Source organism: Vitis riparia, chromosome 14 (assembly GCF_004353265.1).
Source record: "Vitis riparia cultivar Riparia Gloire de Montpellier isolate 1030 chromosome 14, EGFV_Vit.rip_1.0, whole genome shotgun sequence".
NCBI lineage: Eukaryota > Viridiplantae > Streptophyta > Magnoliopsida > Vitales > Vitaceae > Vitis > Vitis riparia.
Genome location: NC_048444.1, coordinates 14,968,461 through 14,992,228, shown reverse-complemented (window position 1 = coordinate 14,992,228; position 23,768 = coordinate 14,968,461). Strand labels below are relative to the sequence as shown.

The following is a 23,768-nucleotide window of genomic DNA, read 5'->3' as shown; positions in this document are numbered from 1 at the left end:
TCATTTTCTGAGAATTTGGTAAATTATTTATATAAGAACCATGGTATTGGGGATTTCTTCCACGACTACGACTATGACCATGTCCTCGTCATCGTCCATGAGTTTGAGACAATATTGCATTCACTTCAGGAAATGATTCAGATCTAGTTGGACGAGACTGATGATTTCTCATCAAAAACTCATTTTTTGTTAAACCTTCATGGAAATGATAACGAAGGAAAATCAGTGTTTTTGCGCGATCTTGCAGGGATGCTTGATTTCCTTCTTTGATCATAGCTCCAAGATTCATTGACAATTTTGTCTTGAATAACTTTAGTTATACAAGAGAATTATAAATTATATGCATAGCTTCTAGCTATGAAATTATTATTAATAAAAATTATTTCCATAATTTCTGTTGTGAAAAATGAGTACAAAATAAAAATTAAAAGTCAATATTTTTCATAACTTTGAATTATGATCATTTTGTCAAAACAAGAAAATATTCAAATTTGTACATAGCTTTAGACTATGAACTATTTATGTATAATTTTTAGTTACACAATATAATTAAAATAAATTAAAGAAATTAAAAGTTAATATCTTTCATAGCTTCAGGGCATGATTATTTTGTCAGAACAAGAAAATATCTAAATTTGTACATAGTTTCAAGCTATGAACTGTTTTTTATATAAATTTGTATAGAGCTTCAGGCTATGAACTATTCATTGGGTAGATTTGTGCATAGCTTTAGGCTATGAACTTTCATTATGTAGATTTGTACATAACTTCAAGATATGAACATTTATTTATTTATTTTATAGCTTCTGGCTATAATATGGTTTGGTATAACTTTTAGTTATACCGTATAATTAAAAATAAATAATTAAAGATCATATACATAACTTCTGGTCTTGTATTTGTAATTTTATAATTTTCCATATAACTTTTGGTTGTAAGGATTGCACATATTTTTCATAACTTCTGCTTATGAATTTACCCTATAATTTATAATTTATGATTATAGGAATTGTACATATTTTTCATAACTTTTGGTTATGAATTTACCCTATAATTTATAATTTATGATTATAGGGATTGCACATATTTTTCATAACTTCTGGTTATGAATGCACCCTATAATTTATAATTTACCTCATAACTTCTAGTTATAGGGATTATACATATTTATGTATTCAAATAAAATATATGAAAATAGAGATTAAAACGTAATAAAATAGAAAATCATGATATTAGTTTATCGCATACCCTTTTGTGAGAAAGAAGAGAGAAAATCTTTCTATTTCTTTGAAGGGAAAAACGTCTTTCTATTTCTCTAAAGAGAATAACGTCTTTCTATTTCTCTAAAGAGAATAACGTCTTTCTTATTTCTTTTGTAGAGACTATTCGTACTGGTAACGTATTGTAAAATTATAAAGTGAAAGGAGAAGAAAACAAGAAAAAGAAATTAGAATGTAGGAAGATAATATAATGCACGAGAAAAACTCTATTAAATTTCATTAGGGGTCTCTCCCTTTTATAGGAGTTACAAAAGATATTTATGGATGATCATCCACAAGTTAACATAGTGGTACAAAATCTCATATTTTATAACACTAATAACTTTTATCATTTCAAATATTTATATATAGATTTTAAAATAATGAGTTATTTTGTTGAAACGGCCGGGATAAATTTTTTAAATTAGGTTTTGGATGAGCCTTTTAAACCAAGAACCTTCGAAGTTTTGTCATCTCAACTCAGGCTTTGAAGTTTACATCTTCTTCCTACTTCTAATATTCCTCTGAGGTCCTTAACACTATCTGGCTGCTGAGAAAATGTTTCTGAGACGAGCTGCGGCTGCTTTGCACAGGAGAATCCCTTTTCCTTCCCAAACTGTCGCTGCTTCTCGCTATGCAAAAATCGCCAATGCGTCCTCCGCTTCGCTCTCAAGTACTTTAATTCTCACTCTCTCTCTCGTTTAATTCTCTCTTTGGTTCTTGTAAATCTATCTCCCTGATGCATATTCCTCATGTCCTTTCCAATTATCAAAGCTAATAGATTTTATGGCAGAAAGGCTTGTTAAATGGAATTGTAGGACTATACTCCACCCCTAATTTAATCATGGTGGTCGCGCCTTTTCTCCGTTCACGTGGCAAGGAATACTACATTTTTACTCTTGATCTGTATAGCCAGTTTCTTATGTTGCTATTCACTCTTGAATTATTAATATGAATGATATTCATTTTGCTGCCTGGGCTTTCATGTTTTTCTCTGTTACCAGACATAATCTATAGTAGGAGTTAGCTTATTGCCCAGTATTGTTGTTCCATTGTTCTTATTAAGTGCTGATATCACCTTTATTAACTTTCTTACTCAATTGATCCAGTTAGGAATTACTCTGAAATTTGGAACCCAATTTAATTTCTTAATTTATATCAACAATGTATTTGTAACATACATGGTCTTGGCTCCCTGTCATTACATGTTTGTTAACCTTATATACGTATCATTTAGTAGAGATATGGCTTTTTAATTGGCTAGGTTTCTTATCATTCTCTTCATTTGTTTACTTTATTGCCTTTTTTCTTTAATTGAAAAAAAACCTGCTTTTCCCATCCGCAAATCAGTGTTGCTTTCAGGTAAAATGGAACACTTGAATCAATATGGTTCTGAAGGTTATACTTGGAGGGGACATCACAAGGATATTTGGCTATGGATTTTTATCTCTGGACATGCTGGTATACCCTGTTCTTCTATATTTTTCCTACTCTGAATTCGTAGTGACTATCTTTAGTGGTTCATATATGGTGTTAAATTCTGAATTGATAACAATTGTTGGAACATTTCGCTTCCGTACCTAGTGATCTTAGAGTTGTTTTTATTCGCTTGCGAGCCTAGAAATATTGGGCTTGCTGTAACAACTAAGGGTTTTAGTTCCATCTGGGTCCAAGTGGGGTCTACAACTAATTTGTGCAAACCCTATTATTTTGGGCTAAGTTTTGAAAGAGGTCCTTATCCCAGAGAAACATACAATATGGCCTATTATACAAGCCAATTGGACTATTGGAAATGCCCCCTTTTTATATCAATTATTGAGTGTGTCGATTTATCGCATTTAAGGATCAAAGCATTAATATGGATGAAAAGATCAACCTTTTGGATATACAAAAAGACCAACAACCTCAATATTGAGAAAGTTTCCAAAAAGAAAAATCTGAAAAAGAAAATTATGAAAGAAATGATTTGTAGGTGATTTTTCTTTCTTTCTTTCTTTCTTTCTTTCTTTTTTTTTTTTGAATAGAAACAAGAGATTTATTAATTATGAATAAAGAGTCCATGAGAAGGTTGAGGAATTCTCCCTAGAAACACAACAAAACTGATCAACACATAGTGAACTCCTCTATGCAAGGACGTTTGGAAAAAATGGGATAGGCCATAAAAGAATGTACAAAGTTATCATCTACTCAAACTTAGGCTAGGCTCCTCTCATTGTTGATTTGCCTTTTGGTCTACACATCGAGTGCTAATTGAGCTGAATGATGTTGAGAGGAATGTCTTTAAAATTGTTGATAAAAGAGGAGGAATAAAAGTAAAGTAGATCCCACAACATCTTTGATGTCCTCCATTTATCTTTAAAGATCCTACCATTTCTCTCTTGCCACACAATCCAAAGTAAAGTGAGACAAAGGTCTTGCATCTAACAGAGCTCCCTAAACCCATATATGAAATGATTATCATGTCACTTAAATTCCTAAGTTGAACTCAATCCATCTTGACCTATCTGAATAAGCTTGTACCATAGCCCCAAAGTTATTGGACAATGTAGAAAGAGATAATTATCGTCTCTCTACTCTTTATGCATAAGATGCACTAATTAGGACTAAGTGGATTAGGTGGTGTATCTCAACCGTGAGCTTTTCGGTCCTTTTTAATAGGTCTCATTTACGTTTCTTTTGTAGTTCACGGGGTTTGAGACAAGGGGACCCTCTCGCCCTACCTATTTGTGATTGTCATGGTGGCTCTCAATTGTCTGCTTAAGAAGGCTAAGAGTGGTGGTTTTTTGTTGGGTTGGCGGGTAAGTGGTAGAGGTGGAGAGGGGGTGAAGGTCTTGGATCTGTTGTTTGCTAATGACACCTTAGTTTTCTGTGAGCCTTCTCATGATCAGTTGACCTACTTGTGTTGGTTGCTTATGTGTTTTGAGCCATTTATGGGCTAAAGTTTAACTTGAAAAGAGTGACCTAATTCTAGTGGGGAGCATGGAGAATGTTGATGAGTTGGCTCAAGAGTTTGAGTGTAAGGTTGGTGCCCTTCCCTCTACTTATTTGGGTCTCTTGTTACCTTTTGAGTCTGTTGCAGTTTAGGATGGTGTGGAGGAGAGGTTGCGTTGAAGATTGGCTTTGTAGAAGAGGCGATACTTGTCCAAGGGAGGGAGACTCACTTTAATTCGTAGCACCCCCTCCAACATGCCTATTTATTTTATGTTCCTTTTTTGTATCTCGATGATAGTCAAGTTGAGGCTAGAGCAAATCTAAAAGGACTTTCTTTGGGAAGGAGGGGCATTGGTGTGGAAACCCTATTTGGTTTGGTGGACTATTATTGGCTCAGGTAAAAGCAAGGGAGGGCTAGGGGTGAGGCACTTGGCGTCCCTTAATAGAGCTTTGTTGTGTAAGTGGAGTTGGTGTTTTGTGGTGGATAGGGGAGCTTTCTAACAAAAGGTTGTTAATGAAAAATACGGGGAAGAGGAGGGCAGGTGGAGGTACGACAAAGTGAGAAATGGGTATGAGGTTGGTCTCTGGAAAGCCATAAGGAAGGGTTGGGACCTTGTGGGAAGCAAGGTGGCTTTTTCTATGGATAATGTGAGGAAGGTGGAGATGAACCGCTAAGGTCTTCTTTCCCTTCTCTTTTTTGCTTTAGCCATTTTCAAGGAGGCTTGGGTGGTGAATGTTTGGAGCCCTTCTTCTAATGGGGGTTGTTGGGCTCCCTGCCTCTCTAGGAGGCTCAATGATTGGGAGGTGGATTTGGTTGAAAGTTTTTTCTTGAGATTGCAAAGGTGGAGGGTGAGCAACGATGAGGAGGATAGATTGGTGTGGCTAGTGGAGAAGAGTGGAAAATTTTCTATTAAAGCTCTATACAAGGTTTTGGAGTCAGGGAGTTCTAATTTCCCAATTATAGTTATTTGGAATTTTTGGGTGTAGCCTAAAGTGAGTTTCTTTGCTTGGGAGGTTGTTTGGGGTAAAGTTTTAACATTGGATCTTCTAAAGGGGAGAGGGTGGTTAGTGACAAACAAATGTTTTCCTTGTCATGAAGAGGAAAAATTGGCTGATCACATTCTCATCCACTATGACAAGATTTATGTTGTTTGGAACCTACTGTTTTCTTTGTTTGGTGTGTCCTGGGTGTTGCCTTTTTCAGTGAGGGAGTTACTCAGAAGTTGACATGGGTCTTTTGTGGGTAGGAAAAAGAAAAAGGCTTGGTGGGCTGCTCCTTTGTGTCTTTTCTGGACGGTTTCGAAAGAAAGGAATGATGGGGTGTTTGATAATAAAGAGCTTTCTAATAAGGGAATTAAGCTTGCTTTTCTTTGTAATTTGTGGGCTTGGTCCAAATTGTTTATAGTTTTGGGCTCTTCCTCTATTGTAAATTTTTTTGGATTGGATAAGGGCTCGTTGAGGGGTGTCATTTTTTGTTAGGCCCTCTTTCTTTTTGATGGCGTTGTTGGCGCTCTTTATATACTCCCTGTGTATTTTTTTTTCCCTTCTAATATACATCTTTTTTACCTATCAAAAAAGAAAAAAAAAATAAAAATTAGGATTGAGTGCTTTGAAAGGTCTTCTCAACTGTACCATGTCATTGGTATTTATCTTTTTATGTGCCACTAACCAAACAAATGCTTTGACCATAGATGAGACTTTTGATTTCTATAAAAATTTGGGTAGTTGAAAAGGAATTGGATTTGATGTATTGAATGAAGCGAAGAAGAAAGATTTTATCGAGAATAAGTTTGAAGAGGATAGTGCCCAGGCTCTTGTATTTGAGACGGATGGAGATAACTGTGTGTGAGAAAGAGAGGACATGAGTCTTTCAAGGTCCTTAATCTCCAAATCAGTGGAGTTGCAACAAAAATTTAAGTTCTAAGAAATAAATGAGGTGTTGCCAAGGCAAGGTTCAAAGTATCGACCGAGTTCGATACACTTGACTAAGTCGTATTCGCTTCGGACTTTTCCGAGTAGAGTCGGATATTTGATACAATCTTAAACACAAACTCGACCAAGAATTAGTTAAACTCAATTGACTCTGTTGAAATTCTGAGTTGACTTGGTTGAATTGTTTGAGTTATTGAATTTTTCTCTAGTTAAAACCAAAACTCTTTCTTTCCCCTTTCAAATCACCATAGCAAAATGCCCTTGACTTCCTTTTCTTATACACCTCCAAGACTTGGTCAAGGGATGGATTGATGCCTACTTTCTTCTTTTTCTTCATGGGTAGAGTCACAATTGTTGAAAAACTTTTCCTTTTGAAGAGAATCTTTGATTTTTCAAAAATTTCTTAGTTTTGGTTGTTGTTTGGTTTTTTTGTTGTGATTTGGAAGGAAAAAAAAAAATGATTGGTAGGTTTAACTTGGGAATATTATGCTAACTTTGATGATTCAATTGAGTCAACTCGGATGATTCAACCATGTCAACTCAGATGATTCAACCGTGCCAACTCAGATGATTCAACCGTGCCAACTCAGAATTTCGACCGAGTCAAACGAGTTTATCTGGTTGCCGACCAAGTCTATGTTTCAGATGGTATTGGGTATCTAACTTAGCGCAGAAAGGGCCGAGGCGGAATTGGATACGACTTGGCTGAGTTGTACCGGACTTGATTGATATTTTGAATTTTGCTTTCACAGTCCAATCACCATGGTGAGAGATGGAGAAGAAGAGACAAATCATGTTGGGGCTGTGCTGACCTTTGATGAAGGCGAGTTGAACTTGAGGCCTCATTGCAATCATTATCTGAGTAACGAGGATCTTGTTTCTGGCATCAAGCCACACTTTGGGATGCATGGCAGGAGTAAAGAGAGTCTTAAAGATAACATATTCCACTTCTGGATATTTCACAACTGAAAAATGGGCCAAATCCTTGCTGAAGCTCTTCAATTGTGGCAAGCTGGCCCTTAATATAAGTTCATTTTAGGATTGTTTAAAGGAAGATATTGTTGGAGGAAACTGTTCAATTTGTCTTTTCGAGTATGGAGGGACCTAAATCTTAAATAATCACATTTCCTGGAAGAGGTGTGCAGTTTTTTTGTGGCCTTAAATGGGAAACGAATTCAGCAAGGTGTGGATGATAGGGTGATTTGGAGAGAGACTAAATGTGGGAAGTTTTCAGTTAAGTCTCTTTACAAATCATTAGTATCAGGCCATCCAGCCTCCTTCCCTGCGTCCGCTATTTGGAAAGTCTCGGTGCAGCCCTAGAGTGAGTTTTTTTGGGTGGGAAGTAACGTGGGGGAAGGCCCTCACTTTGGATCAGCTTCAAAGGAGAGGATGGGCTCTAGTGAACAGATGTTACCTTTGCCAAAGGAACGAAGAATCAATTGATCACATTCTACTCCATTGTGAAAAGGCAAGGACTCTTTGGGTGTTGCTTGTTGCTTTGTTCGGGGTGCAGTGGGTGCTGCCAGCCACGGTGAAGGAGATGCTTTTGGGGTGGAATGGGACCTTTGTGGGTAAGAAGAGGAAGGTTGTTTGGAAAGCAAGTCCTTTGTGCCTATTTTGGACGGTTTGGAAGACAAGGAACAAAGTGGCTTTTGAGGAAATAGAGCTGTCAATTCAAAGGCTTAAGTCTTCTTTTGTTTATCTTCTTTGGTCGGAGACAAAGATGTCTATAAAAGATGGTCCCTCGACCTTAGTTGATTTTGTTGATTGGGTGGTCTCTCGTTAAGGGTGTTTTTTGGGTTGATCCTAGGGCCTTGGCGTTCAGCTGGGGTGTGAGGGGCGTTTTTTTCTTTCTTGTAATTCTAGCCACTGCTTTGGTGGCTTTTTAATACAATCTCTTTATTTATCAAAAAAAAAAAAAATGGTTCAATTGTAATATATCCTTAACATTGATGCTTACTCAGGAATTCCCATACTACTTGAAGGAGATGACAGATATAAGTTCAGTTTGTGTTTCTAATTTCAAATAGTTGAGATTTAAGACTTTTTGGAGTTGATTTGTGAAGAGGTTTCCATGTGGGGCATGTGCATATGCCTTACCACTAGTGTTAAAAAGAGCACATTCTAGTTAATCGTTTTCTGTATATTAGCAATGAGCAAGGGATCTGCATACCTTCCTGCATTACTGTAGAATAATAATGATGCTTGTGTCAAGAACTTTAAATTGCTAATATTTTATTTATCCTGTCTGGTTGCAGCATTAGTTCTTGGGCTAAATGGCCAACCTGTGTTAGCAGAAGATGTTTCAATTGAATCGAGTTCTGAAAATGACATTGGAGGGGCTAATGCAACTGGCTTACGCAGAATTGAGGATGGGTCTGTGATATCAAATATGCATACATCTAAGTGGAGAATTTTTACGGATCAAGGAAGGGAGTTATTCCTGCAGGCATGATTTTTTTTTTACCTCATATTACTATTTTTATTTCCTCCTGTTTTCTTCTTTATGTAGATTTCTTTCCACTTGCAGCTTTATTTCTGATCCTGTCTCTGCAGGGGAAACTAGAGGAAGCTGAAAACTTCTTCCTCTCTGCTTTACAAGAAGCTAAAGAAGGTTTTGGGGTGAAGGATCCACATGTTGCATCTTCATGCAATAATCTGGTGGGTATTAGAAGCTTTCAATGATACAGTGCTGGTTGTTAACATTGGTTATCTTGTTCCTGATTCCCAATCCAACAGATTTGCACTGGACTTTTATCCTGCACCTTGAGATATAAGCTTCTTAGTGGGCATATAATAATATTATACTTTGCAATTCATTTGGCACGTGTGAAGTTAAAATAAACACTGTTGAGACCTGATGCATAAAATTTTAGTTTATGTACTGTAAAAAATTATAGAAGCGTAGTTATATCTGTCATTTTTTGAGTAGTAGTAGTTTCTTTCCCTTGCTTTTGTTTTTTGTTTATTTATTTATTTATTTTTAATTTTTTTTTTGGGGGCATGAAAGCTTATGAGCATGTTAACATGAGAGGAAAAAAATCAGTTTCTTTGGGATTAGTGTTATCAAAGGCGATCATCGCCTAGGTCGCCTAGGCCACTAGGCCAAGTAGGGTAGATAATAGTTGCCTCTTAAAGACTCAAGCAAGGAGGCTTAAAAGAGGCAAAGCCTAGGTTGTTGCCTTGGGACAAGGTGCAATGCATAGAGACCGCCTTTGACCATGGGTTAAGATTAAACATACTTAGATTGTAATTTAATTCAATCTAACATTGGATTAAACAAAGTATACGATGAAATATTATATTATCAATCATAGTGATAATGAGATAGAGGGCTATCAATCTAGCCTCAATAGAAGTTATGATAATTTTAATTTCAATGATGATCATGCCCAAAGCTTCTTTAGGATGTTCATTCTCTTATTTTGTTTTTTATTTCAATTTTTAGATGTTTGGAAAATTAGAATATGCATTTGGACTAGATTAGATGAATTTCTTTAAACAATATGTTGTTTCTTATGATGACAGTATGTTATTTAACACGTTGAATAATTATTACTATTTTGTTAATTTTATAAGACACCATGAGGAATGAAAAATTAATAGTGTTGATTGTTGAAGATGATGCTTATATTGGTTAAGTATCGAGTAGTTAAATATATTATCACCTTACTATAGTCAGAATATCGCCTTATTTTTCGCCTTTCACCTTAGGTTAAAAGGAGTCTTATCGCCTTAATATCGCCTTTTCCTTTGACATCATTGTTTGGGATATCTTTAAGTAGGAATGGGGTTTACTTAATTTACTTAGTATTCGATTGGATAGGCAATATTGAAAGTTTTTAGTAATATCAATGTAGCAGCACATTAATGTTCAGATTTCTATACCATGATACGGTTTATGCAACTGTAGCAGTAAATTAATAAAGGTTTTTCTGATTCTTTTTTGATTAAGTTTAGTTGATGTTTAGAAATAGTTTAGTTTTATGGGCTAAAATTAATTGTTACATGGATCTTTAGTCTACAAAACAGGTTGTAACCACCTCTACTAATTAGTGAATGACTAATCAAGAACTGCAGCTTTAAGTGATATTTTAAAATAATGATTGCCTTCATTTCTCTCTCAAGTTTTATTTTATTTATTTATTTATTTATTCTCTTTTGGTTAGGTTTAGTTGATGTTTAGAAATAGTTTTAGTTTATAGGCTAAAATTAATTGTGTTGACTTTGGGATTTTTGAGAATTTCTCTCTTGTATTATTTCAATAGAATTACACCAAATATATACAAATTGTAAGAGGTCAAAAATGAAAAAAAGGAAGGAGCTTATTTCTAGCCTAGGATATCTCTATTTGCAAAAAAGAATTAGTCAACTAAATTAATAAGGAAAAACTAAATTCAAAAATATTTCCTAACTGGAAAGTCTTCATATAGGCTGTCCATATTTTCCAATACTCCCCCACAAGTTGGTGAATAACTGTTCTTCATCCCCAGCTTGCTTGTGATGTTACAAAATAAATGTTTTGTAAGTCCCTTAGTCAATATATCATCTAATTGGTTTTTTTTTTTTGTGGAAATATAAGGGATGCAAACTAGCTTACTATCCAATTTTTCTTTGATGAAATGTTTATCTACCTCTATGTGTTTAGTACGGTCATGCTGAACTGGATTGTGAATTATGCTAATGGCTGACTTGTTATCACACTAAAGTCTCATTGGCCCCTCCCACCTAAGTTGGTAAGTATGATTTTTATCCAAAGAAGTTCACATATTCCATGTGCCATGGATTGAAATTCTACTTCTGCACTTGATCTTGCTACCACTGATTGCTTCTTACTCCTTAAAGTTACCAATTTACCTCTTAAGAAAGTGTAATAACTAGAGGTTAATCTTCAATATGTAACTGATCTAGCCTAATTGGCATTTGTATGTGCTTCAAGTTTGATTCCTTCTACCTTTCGAAATTGAATGCCTTTGCCTGGTGTTGATTTTAAATAACGAAGAATTTTGAATACTGCTTCTATACATATCTCCTTGAGATTATGCATGAATTGACTCACTACACTCACCGCATAAGTTATGTCTGGTTTAGTATGCGATGAGTAGATCAATTTCCCCACTAATCATTGATATTTCTCTCGATCTATTGACACATATTCTTTATCTTCATCAAGTTTGTGATTTGGCTAAATTGGGTGTCTGCTGGTCTTCATCCCAACATTCCTATTTCTTTGAGAAGGTCAAGTGTATACTTTGTTGTGAATAACTATTCCTTCCTTTGAATGTGCAACCTCGATTCCTAGGAAATATTTCAACCTTCCAAGATCCTTAATTTCAAACGCATTTGCAAGTTTCTTCTTTAGTTTCTCCATTTCCTCCAAATCATCTCTTGTTACCACGATGTCATAAACATATACCATGAGAGTTGTTATCCTTCCCTTCTTTGAATGTCTAATGAAGAGAGTGTGATCCCTTGGCTTTGACTATAACCCATATTTTTCATTGCTTTATCAAATCTCCCAAACCAAGCTCTAAGTGATTGTTTGAGACCGTAAAGAGCTTTGTTCAGTCTACAAACTTTCTTTCTCATAGAGTCTTTTATAAATCCTGGTGGTAGATCCATATAGAGCTCTTCCTCCAAATCTCCATGCAAGAAGGCATTCTTTACATCGAATTGCTGCAAAGGCCAATCAAAATTAGTAGCTAGAGATAACCAAATACGAACAATATTCATCTTTGCCACTAGAGCAAAAGTTTCCTTGTAATCTATCTCATGAGTCTGTGTATAACCCTTAGCCACCAATTTCACCTTATATCTTTCTAATGTCCCATTTGCTCTATGCTTGGTAGTGAACACCCATTTACACCCCACCTTTCTCTTGCCCTTGGGAAGATTAACAAGTTCCCAAGTATTATTTTTCTTCAATGCACTCATTTCTTCCAACGTAGCTTTCTTCCAATTCTCATTCCTAAGTGCCTCTCGAATAGTTTTAGGTATTTTTATAGAGCTAAGTTTGGAAACAAATGCTTGATATGAGGATGACTAGTTGTCAAAAGAAACAAAGTTGCTTAGTGGATATTGGGTGCATTGTCTTTTTTCTTTTCTAAGGGCAATAGGCAAATCAAGGTCACTAATGTCATTAGGGGTAGAGGTAGTTTGATTTTCAGTATCTTTATCAAGGTGAATGGTTGGAGCATGTAGAGATTTTAGAGCTGGCTGCATCCTCCTTGAATAGACTTTGAGTGGCATTGAATGATTCTCCCCTCTTTCCTTTAAATGATAGACTCAAGCTTTTCTATGGATTCAAGAGGAACAGATTCTAGAGTATCGTGAGGTAAAGATTCAAGTGAAGAATTGGTTGTAGAATGTGGAAGGGTTAGATCAGGAAAAAATTCCTGATCTTCTACAAAGGGCTCCCCTTGAAGATAAGATTGGGAGAAGAAAGGTAGTTGTTCGTTAAAGTGATATCCATAGTTACAAAAAACCTTTGGGAATTAGGATGATAACACTTATATCCCCTTTTTGTCGGAGAATAACCAATGAATGTACATTTAAGAACTTGGGGATCCAATTTAGTTCTATGATGTGTCTGAATGTGAACAAACACCACCACACCTGAATATTTTTAGGGCTATTCTACTAAAACTATCAAAGTGTGAGTAGAATTGAGTGAGAAGATTTACAGTTTCTTTAAAATCAAACACCTTGGAAGACAATCTATTGATAAGATGAGTAGTAGTTAAAAAACCTCCCCTCAATATGCCTTTGGAACATTCATTTAAAAAATCAAGGCTCTAGTTACCTTTAGCAAATGTTTATTTTTTTGTTCAACTACTCCATTTTGTTGTGGTGTATCCGTACAAGAGGATTGATGAACAATTCTTTTTTTTTTTTTTTTAAATATGATGGTAGACATTGGTTGAAGTACTCTCTTGCATCAGCGGATCTCACTGTTTGGATTTTAGCATCAAATTAGGTTTTTACCATTTTATGAAAAACAGGGAAAATAGTGCTAACATCAAATTTGTGTTTCATAAGAAATACCCATGTAACCCTTGTGCAATCATCACTAAAAGATACAAACCATTTTGCCCCATAAATACTTTGAATTCGAGCAAACTCATAAACATTAGTGTGGATTAGGCTAAATGGAATAGAACATTTATTATTTCTTGAGGGGAATGACACACAGTGGTGTTCAACGAATTCATACACATCACAATGAAAACTTTGAATATCTAGTTTTCCAAATATAGTTGGGAACATCCTTTTTAACAAAGAAAAAAGATGGAAGACCAAGACGGAAATGGGATAACCAAACTTGAGTCTTATAGGTAATGTGTTCTTCTGACAGGTAGGATAGGGGGATAGAATCATACTTGTCACTTTTAGCTTCAAGAAAGTACAACCCTTTTTTCTCACTAGCATACCGAATCATCCTGTTGGAAAACCGAAACTGATATGGAAAGAAATAACTTTGTAAAACTGTAAATTATTTATTAGTTGTTAATATTTGTATTTTTAGGAAAGTAATTATTAGGAGTTATTTATTAGTTGTCAATCTTTGTATTTTTAGGAAAGTCCTTGTTAGGAGTTATTCTTTCCTTTTAATCAATGATTTAGTTTCCTAATTTGAAGGATTTGTATATGCTGTAAACTCTATAAAAGAATAATCTCAATGAAAGAAAATTATTCCCGTGAAACCCTATTCTTTAACTCATCCTCCCCGTAAAACGGTCTTAAAAAACACATTAAGGAGATGTAAATATCATTGAGCAATTAAGGTCTTTGGTAATTTAAGGAATTGATAACAAATTTGCAGATAACTTGGGAACATGTAGGACATTTTTTAAGGTTAAGGATGGTGAAATGAAAATCTTTCCTTGATCAACTATACCGACTAAAGTTTCATCAACAATCTTTATTTTTTGGTTTCTAGGACATGGACAATAAGTGGAGAAGGACTTGGAGAAACTGGTCATATGGTTTGAAGCCCTTGAATTTATGATACAAGTGCTTGTATACTGATTTCTAGAGGCACTTAGGGCTTGGGAATACTTACCTGTTTGGCAAAATGACTAGAACCCTCTGATTTTTCAAGCTGTGAAATAAACTGCTTCAGCTTATTGATCTCCTCTTTGTTGAAAATTTCTTTAGTAGCAGTATTTTCCAGCTGTTTCACTTCTACATCAGCAACATAACTTTGGGGCTTGTAACCTGAATTTCCTCCCCTGCTGCCATTATTTTTCCAAAGAAATTTGAAGGCTTGCCATGTAACTTCTAGCAGTTTTCCCTGGTGTGATGATTCTTGCGGTAGTAGCTACACCAAAGTGAGTCCTTTTCACTTGGTTTTCCTCCCTCCATCTTTCCTGAATTTGCAGCATTGGTAGCAACAATAGTGGTAGTCATGACTCCGTCATTAACACTTGACTTAGAGGTAGACAATGCCGAACCATCCACAGAATCAAAAAGTTTTCAGCATTACATTTCTTTGTCCCTCTTCTCCTCTTACAATAGCAAATGCTTCATTCAATGAAGGCAATGGATCTCTCCCAAGAATCTGGACCCTAACTTGATCAAATTCACCATTCAAACCAGCCAAAAAATCAAAGAGTCTCTTTCTCAAGAAACTCTTGGTATATTGTTGCATCTTTACTGCATTCCATCTTAAAACTTTGATAATGATACAACTCAAGCCATAATCCCTTTATAACACTGTAATACTCAGTTATAGATAGGGTACCTTGTTTGGCATCATGGATTTTTGTCTTGAGTTCATAAATCTGAGCAGCATCCTACACCTTGGAGTAGGTTTGATGAATTGCATCCCAAATTTCCTTCGCCATGGAGAGAAACATGCAAGTATGACTTATTTTCACCTGCATGGAGTTCCATAACCAAGACAGAATTTGAGAATCTTCTTCATCCCAAGAGACAAAATTTGGATCATCCTTGTTTATTGTAGGACCAAGAAGATGACTTAGCTTCCCCTTTCCTTTAGTATACGTTTTCACCAATTGAGACCAGTGCAAATAATTTCCACCATTAAGTTTGAAGGAAGTAGAGACATTCTGATAGTCATTGGGAGTTGTGCTCTGGGTTGTGAATTGGCTGGTTATATTAGTACTAATTTCAGAAATGTGGAGAAGAAAAACAGTTTGTTTGGAAGCATATTAGTATGAAAGAAAGTTGAGTTACCAACAATTAAGGCTGGTTTGGAGAAACAACAAATAATAGTAAAAAAAGGCTGGTTTGGAATTAAATGGGTTTCTGCTTAATAATGAAGACTGAGCAGGCTTATGGTTGAGCAATGAGGGCCCGATGTTGGGAAGATGTATCTTGGCAGAGAGAGTTTTCCTGCTTTGATACTATGTTGACTTTGGGATTTTTGAGAAATTCTCTCTTGTACTATTTCAATAGAATTACACCTAATATATACAAATTGTAAGAGGTCAAAAAATGAAAAAAAAAGGAGCTTATTTCTAGCCTAGGATATCGCTATTTACAAAAAAGAATTAGTCAATTAAACTAATAAGGAAAAACAAAATTCAAAAATATTTCCTAGGTGGAAAGTCTTCGTATAGGTTGTCCATATTTTTCCACAAATTGTTATTCGGATCTTTAGTCTACAAAATCAGTTGTAACAATCTCTTCTAAATAGTAAATGACTAATCAAATTGCAACTTTAGGCATTACCCACCTCCCCCCTCCCCCCCCCCTCCTTCTCTCTCTCTTTCTCTTTTGCTTGCTCGCTTTCTAGCTCTCGGCCCCCTTCTGCACATCACTCCCTTTCCCCTAACTCCCCTTCCCTCTCTCCCTCTCCTTGACTTTCTCTCTCTTTCTCTTTCTCTCTCTCTCTCTCTCTCTCCATCTGTCCATCCCTCTCTTTCTTCTAACTGTCAATTTTGTTTCAAACAAATCTATCATAAGAAGATGGCCATATAACCATGATATTCTACTCCCAAGTACTCTCTTATTAGTTTGTAATTGACCCTAAACTAAGCTACAATGCCTAGGGCTAATGCACTCTTCTTCTCTAGTTCTTTTCGTGTAATTGCTTTGTTATTATACACTATTTTTCTGTTTTAAGACAAATAGGTTATTTAATTATTGAAACAATCAAAACCCCTAATTTTACTTCTAAATCCTCATCCACTAATTCTTTTGGTTGGCAAAATATATAGGAGTCTAGAAAAATTTGAATGCAACCCAACTATGCAAGATGTTTGGAAAAACTACCAAAGGTCAAAGACACAACAAAGGTAAATAAAAAGGCATTTTATCACCTTAACCTCCAACAAATCTATTAATGAAGTCTAAAAGAGAACCAATATCTCTAATTAAAAAAAAAAAAAAGAGAACCAATATCACTTCTTGAAGAATCATGAGACTAGGTAAACAAAGATTTGACGAAAATATTTTTCTTTAGCACCTCCAAACTTTCCAAATCCTAATAGAATTTTTGATTCTGCAATGCACCAAATCAGGTAGAGATAGGCTAGCTTCCAGATTTTCTTATGATTCCTTCCTACTAACCCGCATACCAACCCGACTATTTATCCATTCCAAAACGAGGAAACACCCAAAAAACCATAAATAAGGTATAATGATATGATATGTTTATTGATATGTTTTGTGGCTATGAAGGTTTCCTAAGGAGAGTTTTGCTCTGTGGAATTAGGTCATTCTAAGCATACATGAGACACATACTAATGGATGAAATGGCAACACTATAGTCAAGTGGTCACATCATTGCCCTTGGAAGGCTATTGCACAGGTTTTTCAAGACTTTACCAGGTACACTTGATTTGTGGTGGGAGATGAGGAGAGAATTTGTTTATGGGAAGACTTGTGGTGGGAGGACTAACCTTTGGGTTCTCAATTTCTAAGACTATTCAAAATAGTCATAGTTAAAAATCTTCCCATATCTTTTATTCTTGGGTTTACTTTTCCCTTTTCTTGGAACTTTAATTTCCTCCGTAATCTTTATGATTCTGAGATAGAAGAACTAGAAAAACCCATGTTCTCTCTTGCTTGTTTGCACTTAACTCCATCCGTTTCAAATGCAAGAGCATGGTCTTTATCTTCTTTAGGGTTATTTACAGTTAAGTTTTTCTTTTTAGTCTTGTCCCACCTCTCTGATTCAATTCCTTCCTTCCCTACTAATTTTGTTTGTAAGTCTCAAGTCCCTTTTAAGGTCAAGTCCTTTGCTTGGTTAGTGACACACAAGATGGTAAACACTAATGACATTCTACAGTTGAGACCCTACAAAGCCTTTAGTCTTGATATTTGTAAGTTGTGTATGGAGCATGGAGAATCAATAGATCATTTTTTCTTATATTGCCCTTAGACGATGGGGCTGTGGCACAAATTATTTAGAATGACCAAGATGGATTGGGTTCCCTTGAGAAGCATTTGTGACATGATGACTATTACTTATAAGGGATTAGGAAGCCTCAGGAGAGGCCTAGTATTGTGGCAAATTGCTTGCGTTGCTTTAATTTGGGTTGTGTGGTGGGAAAGAAATGCTAGGATTTTCGAGGACAAAGCAAGGACTTTAGAGGTTCTTTGGGATACTATTTACTTCCTTAATTCTTTTTGGGCCTCTTGCACCACATCTTTTAAGGGCATTTCCCTTAATGTTTAGTGGTGTATAGTTCCAAGGGTGGGTTAGTAAGGAGAGGTTGCCTTTTGTAATTACCTTATGGCTTATTGCTTTTCGTATTTCGTATGTTTAGCTTTTGTTTGTGGGAGGATTCTTCATCCTTCTATTGTACTTCTTAATTCCTAATTCAATATTTCTCATTGTTGTTTAAAAAAAAAGATATGTTTATTGGCTCTTCAGTATGTTTCCATACAAAAATCCAACCCCACTTTGTGAACTAATTAGTTCTAAAGGTCTTCTCCAAAGTTCTTTTCAAGGAAAGAAACTGATGTTAAATAGAGTTTTTGTACGCCAAGCCTCCTTAATAGGAAATGAGTAGGACATCCTTGGGTTCAAGGAATTCCAAATGATTTAATATAGAACCAGCCTTTTTTTTTTTTTTTTTCTAACCCCCACGCCTGGTTGTCAGGACAATTGATTGTGCACAACGAAGGAATTATTGCATCATCATAGCTCCTTTTCATGGAATCTTCTTCGAAAAACTGAGTTTCAATGACCTTAATCACTGACCCTTGCTTATAGGTACGCCACCCAGATATGTGTGAGCATCATTGCATGCTTACCCAAATGGGCCACACCCCTTCTCGTTGGAAGCCAAACATCTTTCCACCTCCTGAAATTAAATCCAAAATGACTTTCTAACTGCGCTGCCACCTCATGAATAGCACCTGGTTGAAATATCTTATATCTATATGCCTTTTCTTTTCTTAGATATGCTTGAATTCACCTTAATTTTCTCCTTTTGTTAATATTTCTTATGGGAGTTTGTGAGAAGAATGATTTGAGTGATTTGATGAACCTGGGAAGCATTTTTCATTTGATAAATAGAAATGAATTCACCTTCATTTCCTCCTTTCTTTAGAATATTTCTTGTGGGAAGTTGTGACTAGAATGATTTGAACGACTTGGTTAACCTGGGAAGCATTATTCATTTGATAAATAAGTATGCCATTGTATTGTAGAGCCAAAGATAAATGGGATTCATGAGATATGTAATAGAAAGAATAAAATAGGTTGTATGAGTGATTTAATTTTGTTTTTTCCTTCAAAATAAAGGAATTCATTCAAGCATCATATAGAATATTGATCAAATTTTTTTGAAGAGGAAAACCTTCGTTTTTTGAGCTATTTAATTGCTGGTGTGTTCAGACTAAGTTTATGGAAAAACCTTATTCTAGATTTGTTAAAATCACCTCAATAGAGCTTAAAGTCCAGATTGAATTGCTTGGGCTGAAGCATATGGTTGAGCAAATCTTATAATAGTTCTCTAGTATGTATGAAGTTGTTGGTATAATGTCAACTAATATTTAGATTATGCTTTCATTTCTAATTTCATATTGTAGGTTGCAGGGAGAAATTTTCTGTTGAAGTGCTTCATATTGAGAGTAGTGACTAGGTTTCTGGTATCTTTTGGTATGATCTTGTTCATATAATTTAGGTTAAATTTTTTCATTATGATGGGCAGGAAAACTTTCATATTTGGCTGTTTAGTCTCTGGTCTGTTCAAACCAAATGGTGGAGAAGCCTATCGCAGTTCTGTTAACAGTCATCTCCACAGAGCTTAATCTCCATGACTAAATACTTGGGTTGAGGAAAATTTAGAATAATTCTCCAGCATGATAGGAGGTTATGTTGCAGTGTCAAGTAGTTAATAGTTTCTTCTTTCATTCATGTTATGTGATGCTGGGAGAGAGTTCTTTGTAAGTGCTCTTCATTGTGAATGATGACTAGGTTCCTGCTATCTTCTGATATGACATTATTCATATGGTTTCAAAATATTAAGTTTTTTTTTGATAAGTTAGTTTAACTACTTAATTCCATGTCAATCTTTTTGTTTTGTCATTGTCATCTTTGTTTGATGATTGTGAGCTTCAAGTTTGGATTATAATTTGGTGGCTGTTGAATAAATCATGTAATTCTCAAGGCAAATTAGAATCAAGAATCAGATAAAAATTTAGCATCAAGGAGAGGTGAGTAGGCTCCTCTCAAATAGTAGTGCAACAGGATCGCTCCACACAACATTTTGGTTGGGAGTTTGGGTTAGATTTTGTTATAAACTGGTTTGTACTGATCAGAAATTTGGTAAAAGATTATTGAGGAATTGAGCTTTACTTTAAGAATGTTTAATGATTTGTTGTAATTCATGGGCAGGGAGGATCAAGATTGAGAGAAATTTCCTGTTTTATTTTATTTTTCTTTTTTGTGTGTGCGCTTTTCTTTTTTTACTATAAAAGGGTAATGGGGTTGGGAATCAGAATATCTCAGTTCTCAATAGGGCCTTGCTTGGAACGAGGCTTTGAAGGTATGTGGTGCAGGAGAATATGTAGAGAGTGATTTGGGATAAATTTGGGGAGGTTTGTGGAGTCAGTCTTTGTTGAGCAGTCAGAAAAGAGTGAGAAACTTTTCAGGCTTCCATGAATGACATTGTGGGAGATGCTAGTGGTACTAAGCTCTAGCTTGATGAAAGTGTAGGGAGCCATCTTTATGCATATCTCTCCTAGATTTGCTTGCAATTGCTTCTTTTGAGGAGTGGTTGGGTGTGGCTGGCGTGGGATGTTAGGGTTGCTGTCTCTGCATTTTTTAGGAGAATTTCCAGTATAGGGAGCTTGGGGCAGTGCAGGCTTTCCTTTAGTCTATTCAGCCAGTGGCTCAAAAGAAGGCTGCTCGAAGAAATTGATGTTAAGGTAAGCGGCAAACAGTACTTTCTCTGTCAAATTGTGTTTGTCTAAGTTTGAGGATGTCAGATTCTTTTCCTACTAAGGAGGTTTGGGCTCCCTTGGATCCAATAGGAGTCAGCACTTTTGTTTGGGGGGTGGTATGGAAGAAAGTCCTCACTATGAATCAGCTTATGAAAAATAGTCTTTTGCCCATTTGAATTGCCTTCACAAGCAGGTTAGGGAGTTGGCTAATCATATTCTTATTCACTATGACTTGGTGTGGAGTTTGTGGGCCATGTACTCTTGGTATTTCACATTGCTTGGGTGCTTCCTTGGTTATTGAAGTAGTTGCTGTTGGCTTGGCATGGGAGTTTTCATTGGGAGTTCAAAGAGTTTTTGGAGGCTTGTCCCTCTTCACTTGATTTGGTACATTTAGTTAGAGCAGGGTAGTTGATTTTTTTGAGGATGTGAGAGTACAGAAGTGAGTGAAAAGTTCATTTTATTATTACTTTGTATTCTTGGTCTACTCTCTATTTGGCCCTTGATTATGGGCTTTTGCTTGATTCCATTGATTGTTTTGGAAGGTGTTTACCTTATGGTTCTTTCTTTGCAAACATTTGGTGGTTTATGTATACTTCTTGCATTTGTGGCCCCCAATTTCTTCTAGGCACTTTTTTTAAGTCTTTATTTGTCTGTGAAAGAAAAAAAAAAAAATATGAAACAAAAAGAGACTAAGAGAAAGAAAGAATATGAAAGAAATGTAGCTGTCATTTTTCTTTTCTTCCTGTTTGACAATTTGATAAAGTTTGTCATTTGTGACTGTTTCCATAGTTTTAATGTCATTCATAATTTTTTTAATTGATAAAAATATTGAAGTTTCAGAATTGTGCAAAATTGGAACCAATCTCATTCTTGAATACATTTTATGATGACCTGTGATATTTATCCGCATGTAGTTCATGAAATATTCACATTTCTGAACGCTAAAGATGAGGATAAGAGTGCTGATACTCCCTGGTAGACATGCAGTCTGCAACCATTGTCTTTCTTTGGATTTAGCATCTATGTTTCATATTAAGGGGATTAGGTCAAAATTTATTACCATACAACCTGGTTGCTGCTATTTAATGTTATGGTGTATAATTTTTATCTTTGATAGCCTTGAACTTTCTTTGTATGCACTCAAAGGTATGCGTATTGTCTTTTTTATTTTTTTATTTTTTTTATTGGAAAGATATGCAATATGTCTTTGCTGTCTCAATTTGAAAATGATCCTTAGTAATTATATTAATGCCTTAAAACCTCTACTTGATGATTGAGGAGCATGCTTAGAGATCCATATTATTCCCAGAAAGCATCTTGTATTGCTTGTCTAACCTACACCATAATAAAGAAATTAATACTGTGAATCTTATAAACTACTGAAGAAGTAAACACGAAAAAAAGGGTAACTTTTTATGTAAAAGAATGTATGTTGATTGTTAACTCTTTAATGTCTTTAAGAAGTCATTGTGTTGTAGGACAAGAAATTTTCCCTTTTTTCTTCCCTTTCCTTCTTTTTCTTGAATGCACCTTGAAGGATGACTCATCCCCATCACATTGTTTTTTGTTCTTAACATTTCAGGCAGAACTATATAGAGTTAAAAAGTTATTTGATAAAGCAGAACCGTTGTATTTGGAGGCCATTAACATACTGCAGGAATCATTTGGACCTGAAGATATACGGTATAGCATCTCATGTAAACTATAATAGGCTTCTATACAATTTATTTTTACCTATCAGAAAAAGTAAACTATAATAGGCTTCTAACATTTAACTATTTTACATTATTGTTGAGTCTACACGTATGGACATGTACATGTGTAGGTGTGTAGGGGTGTTTGTGTATGTGCACATGTATATTTGTATGTTTGCGTACACACACACATACATTCATACATACATACATAATTATGTATCTATATATAATCCTCTGTTAAGTTTTGAATTGTATGTTGATTGACATAAATAGATTTTTCTATGCCATTTGATGGACTTGTCACATGTCATCTACTAAGGTGTACAAATGTATAGATGTTTGCTTTGCTTGACATCATTATGGTTGTTACAATGTTCTTAACAATTTAGCTGATAGGATATGGGCCCATAGTATATGCTAGGTAACACCCTTCTTCACATGTGACCTCATACTTATATGCAGAGACAAACTAAGCAGCACCCCAGTAGTTCTGAATATATAGATGGGGAAATAAACAGTAGGAGAGATTCAAACTCAAGACCTTTAGTTAGCCACAACTCTAAGACCAGGTTAAGTTACTAATTTTCTTAAAAGCTTAAGTTGTTTGGATATATTCCCATGATGTATACAGACTAACAATGGTTATCAAGACATCGATTTAATTATATGGATTTGGCCACAGATTCAGAAATTGATACTGTGGGATATATCTAACCCCAAAAAATGGAGTATATTGAAGATAAATGGATCCTAGTGCCTATGCTACTTTTTGATTATTTGCAAATTCTGTTAGATGCGGGGGTTTAGGAAAAGGAAAATGTCCTTTCAAATCAAGAATATTTGGTTGAAGGCAGATGGCTTTGGAGCTTTGGTGAAAACCAATGGGAGCATATTGTTAAGTATTTGAGTTTTCATTTCACGATAAAGTTGAAAGCTCTGAAAGTAGATTTTATGGTTTCAAACAGGAATGCTTTGGAAATGTTATTATCTAAAGGATGTGTTATTGGTAGGGTGGGTATTGACATGGAAGCTAAAGAGAAAGAATGTTGTTTACTGTGCAAAACTGATGCAGGAGCATTCAAGAAGTATGGCCAAACCACCATAGTGTAATAAAATATAATTAGTTTACAATTAGGAATTCACTTATAGTAGGTTTCCATGTATTTAAGTTTCTACTCTGTTTAAACTTATATTATATTCTCATTTGACTTTTATTATAGTTTTCTACTTTATTGGGGCTTCTAGTTTATGTTTCCCTGAGCTAATTTACTCATGATTAAGATTGTTTTCCTATTGCCTTCTTAGAATTTTAATTTTCGCCACAATCTCACTGATGTTGAAATTGATTCTCTTGAAAAACTCATGTCTTCTCTCACCTTGATGCAGTTGTCTCCCACTACTGTAGATTCAAGGGCTTGGTCTTTGTCCTCCTCTGACTTATTTTCAGTTAAATCTTTCTTCTTGGTTTTGTCTAAGTCCCTAGATCTAGTTCCCTTCTTTCTGGCCAGTTTGTTTGGAAATCAAAAGCCTCTTCAAAGGTTAAAGTCTTTTCTTGGTTAGTGGTGCACAAGAAGGTAAATACTAA

The 23,768-nt window shown here is 35.3% G+C and overlaps 1 protein-coding gene across 1 annotated transcript; it reads left to right on the top strand.

Moving 5' to 3' along the window:
- The first annotated feature begins 1,707 nt into the window (after positions 1 to 1,707).
- Positions 1,708 to 23,293, top strand: LOC117930483. Its single transcript, XM_034851135.1, has 6 exons — positions 1,708 to 1,932; positions 2,622 to 2,720; positions 8,381 to 8,571; positions 8,679 to 8,783; positions 22,069 to 22,169; positions 23,149 to 23,293. The coding sequence occupies exons 1-6, from the start codon at positions 1,818 to 1,820 to the stop codon at positions 23,291 to 23,293; spliced, it is 756 nt and encodes a 251-aa protein (XP_034707026.1). The 5' UTR covers positions 1,708 to 1,817.
- Positions 23,294 to 23,768: the final 475 nt, after the last annotated feature.

Coding starts and splice junctions, on each gene's coding strand:
- LOC117930483 (XM_034851135.1), top strand. CDS start 1,818: ATGTTTCTGAGACGAGCTGCGGCTGCTTTGCACAGGAGAATCCCTTTT. Junction 1,933..2,621: donor GTCCTCCGCTTCGCTCTCAA/GTACTTTAATTC, acceptor TGTTGCTTTCAG/GTAAAATGGAACACTTGAAT. Junction 2,721..8,380: donor TTTTATCTCTGGACATGCTG/GTATACCCTGTT, acceptor GTCTGGTTGCAG/CATTAGTTCTTGGGCTAAAT.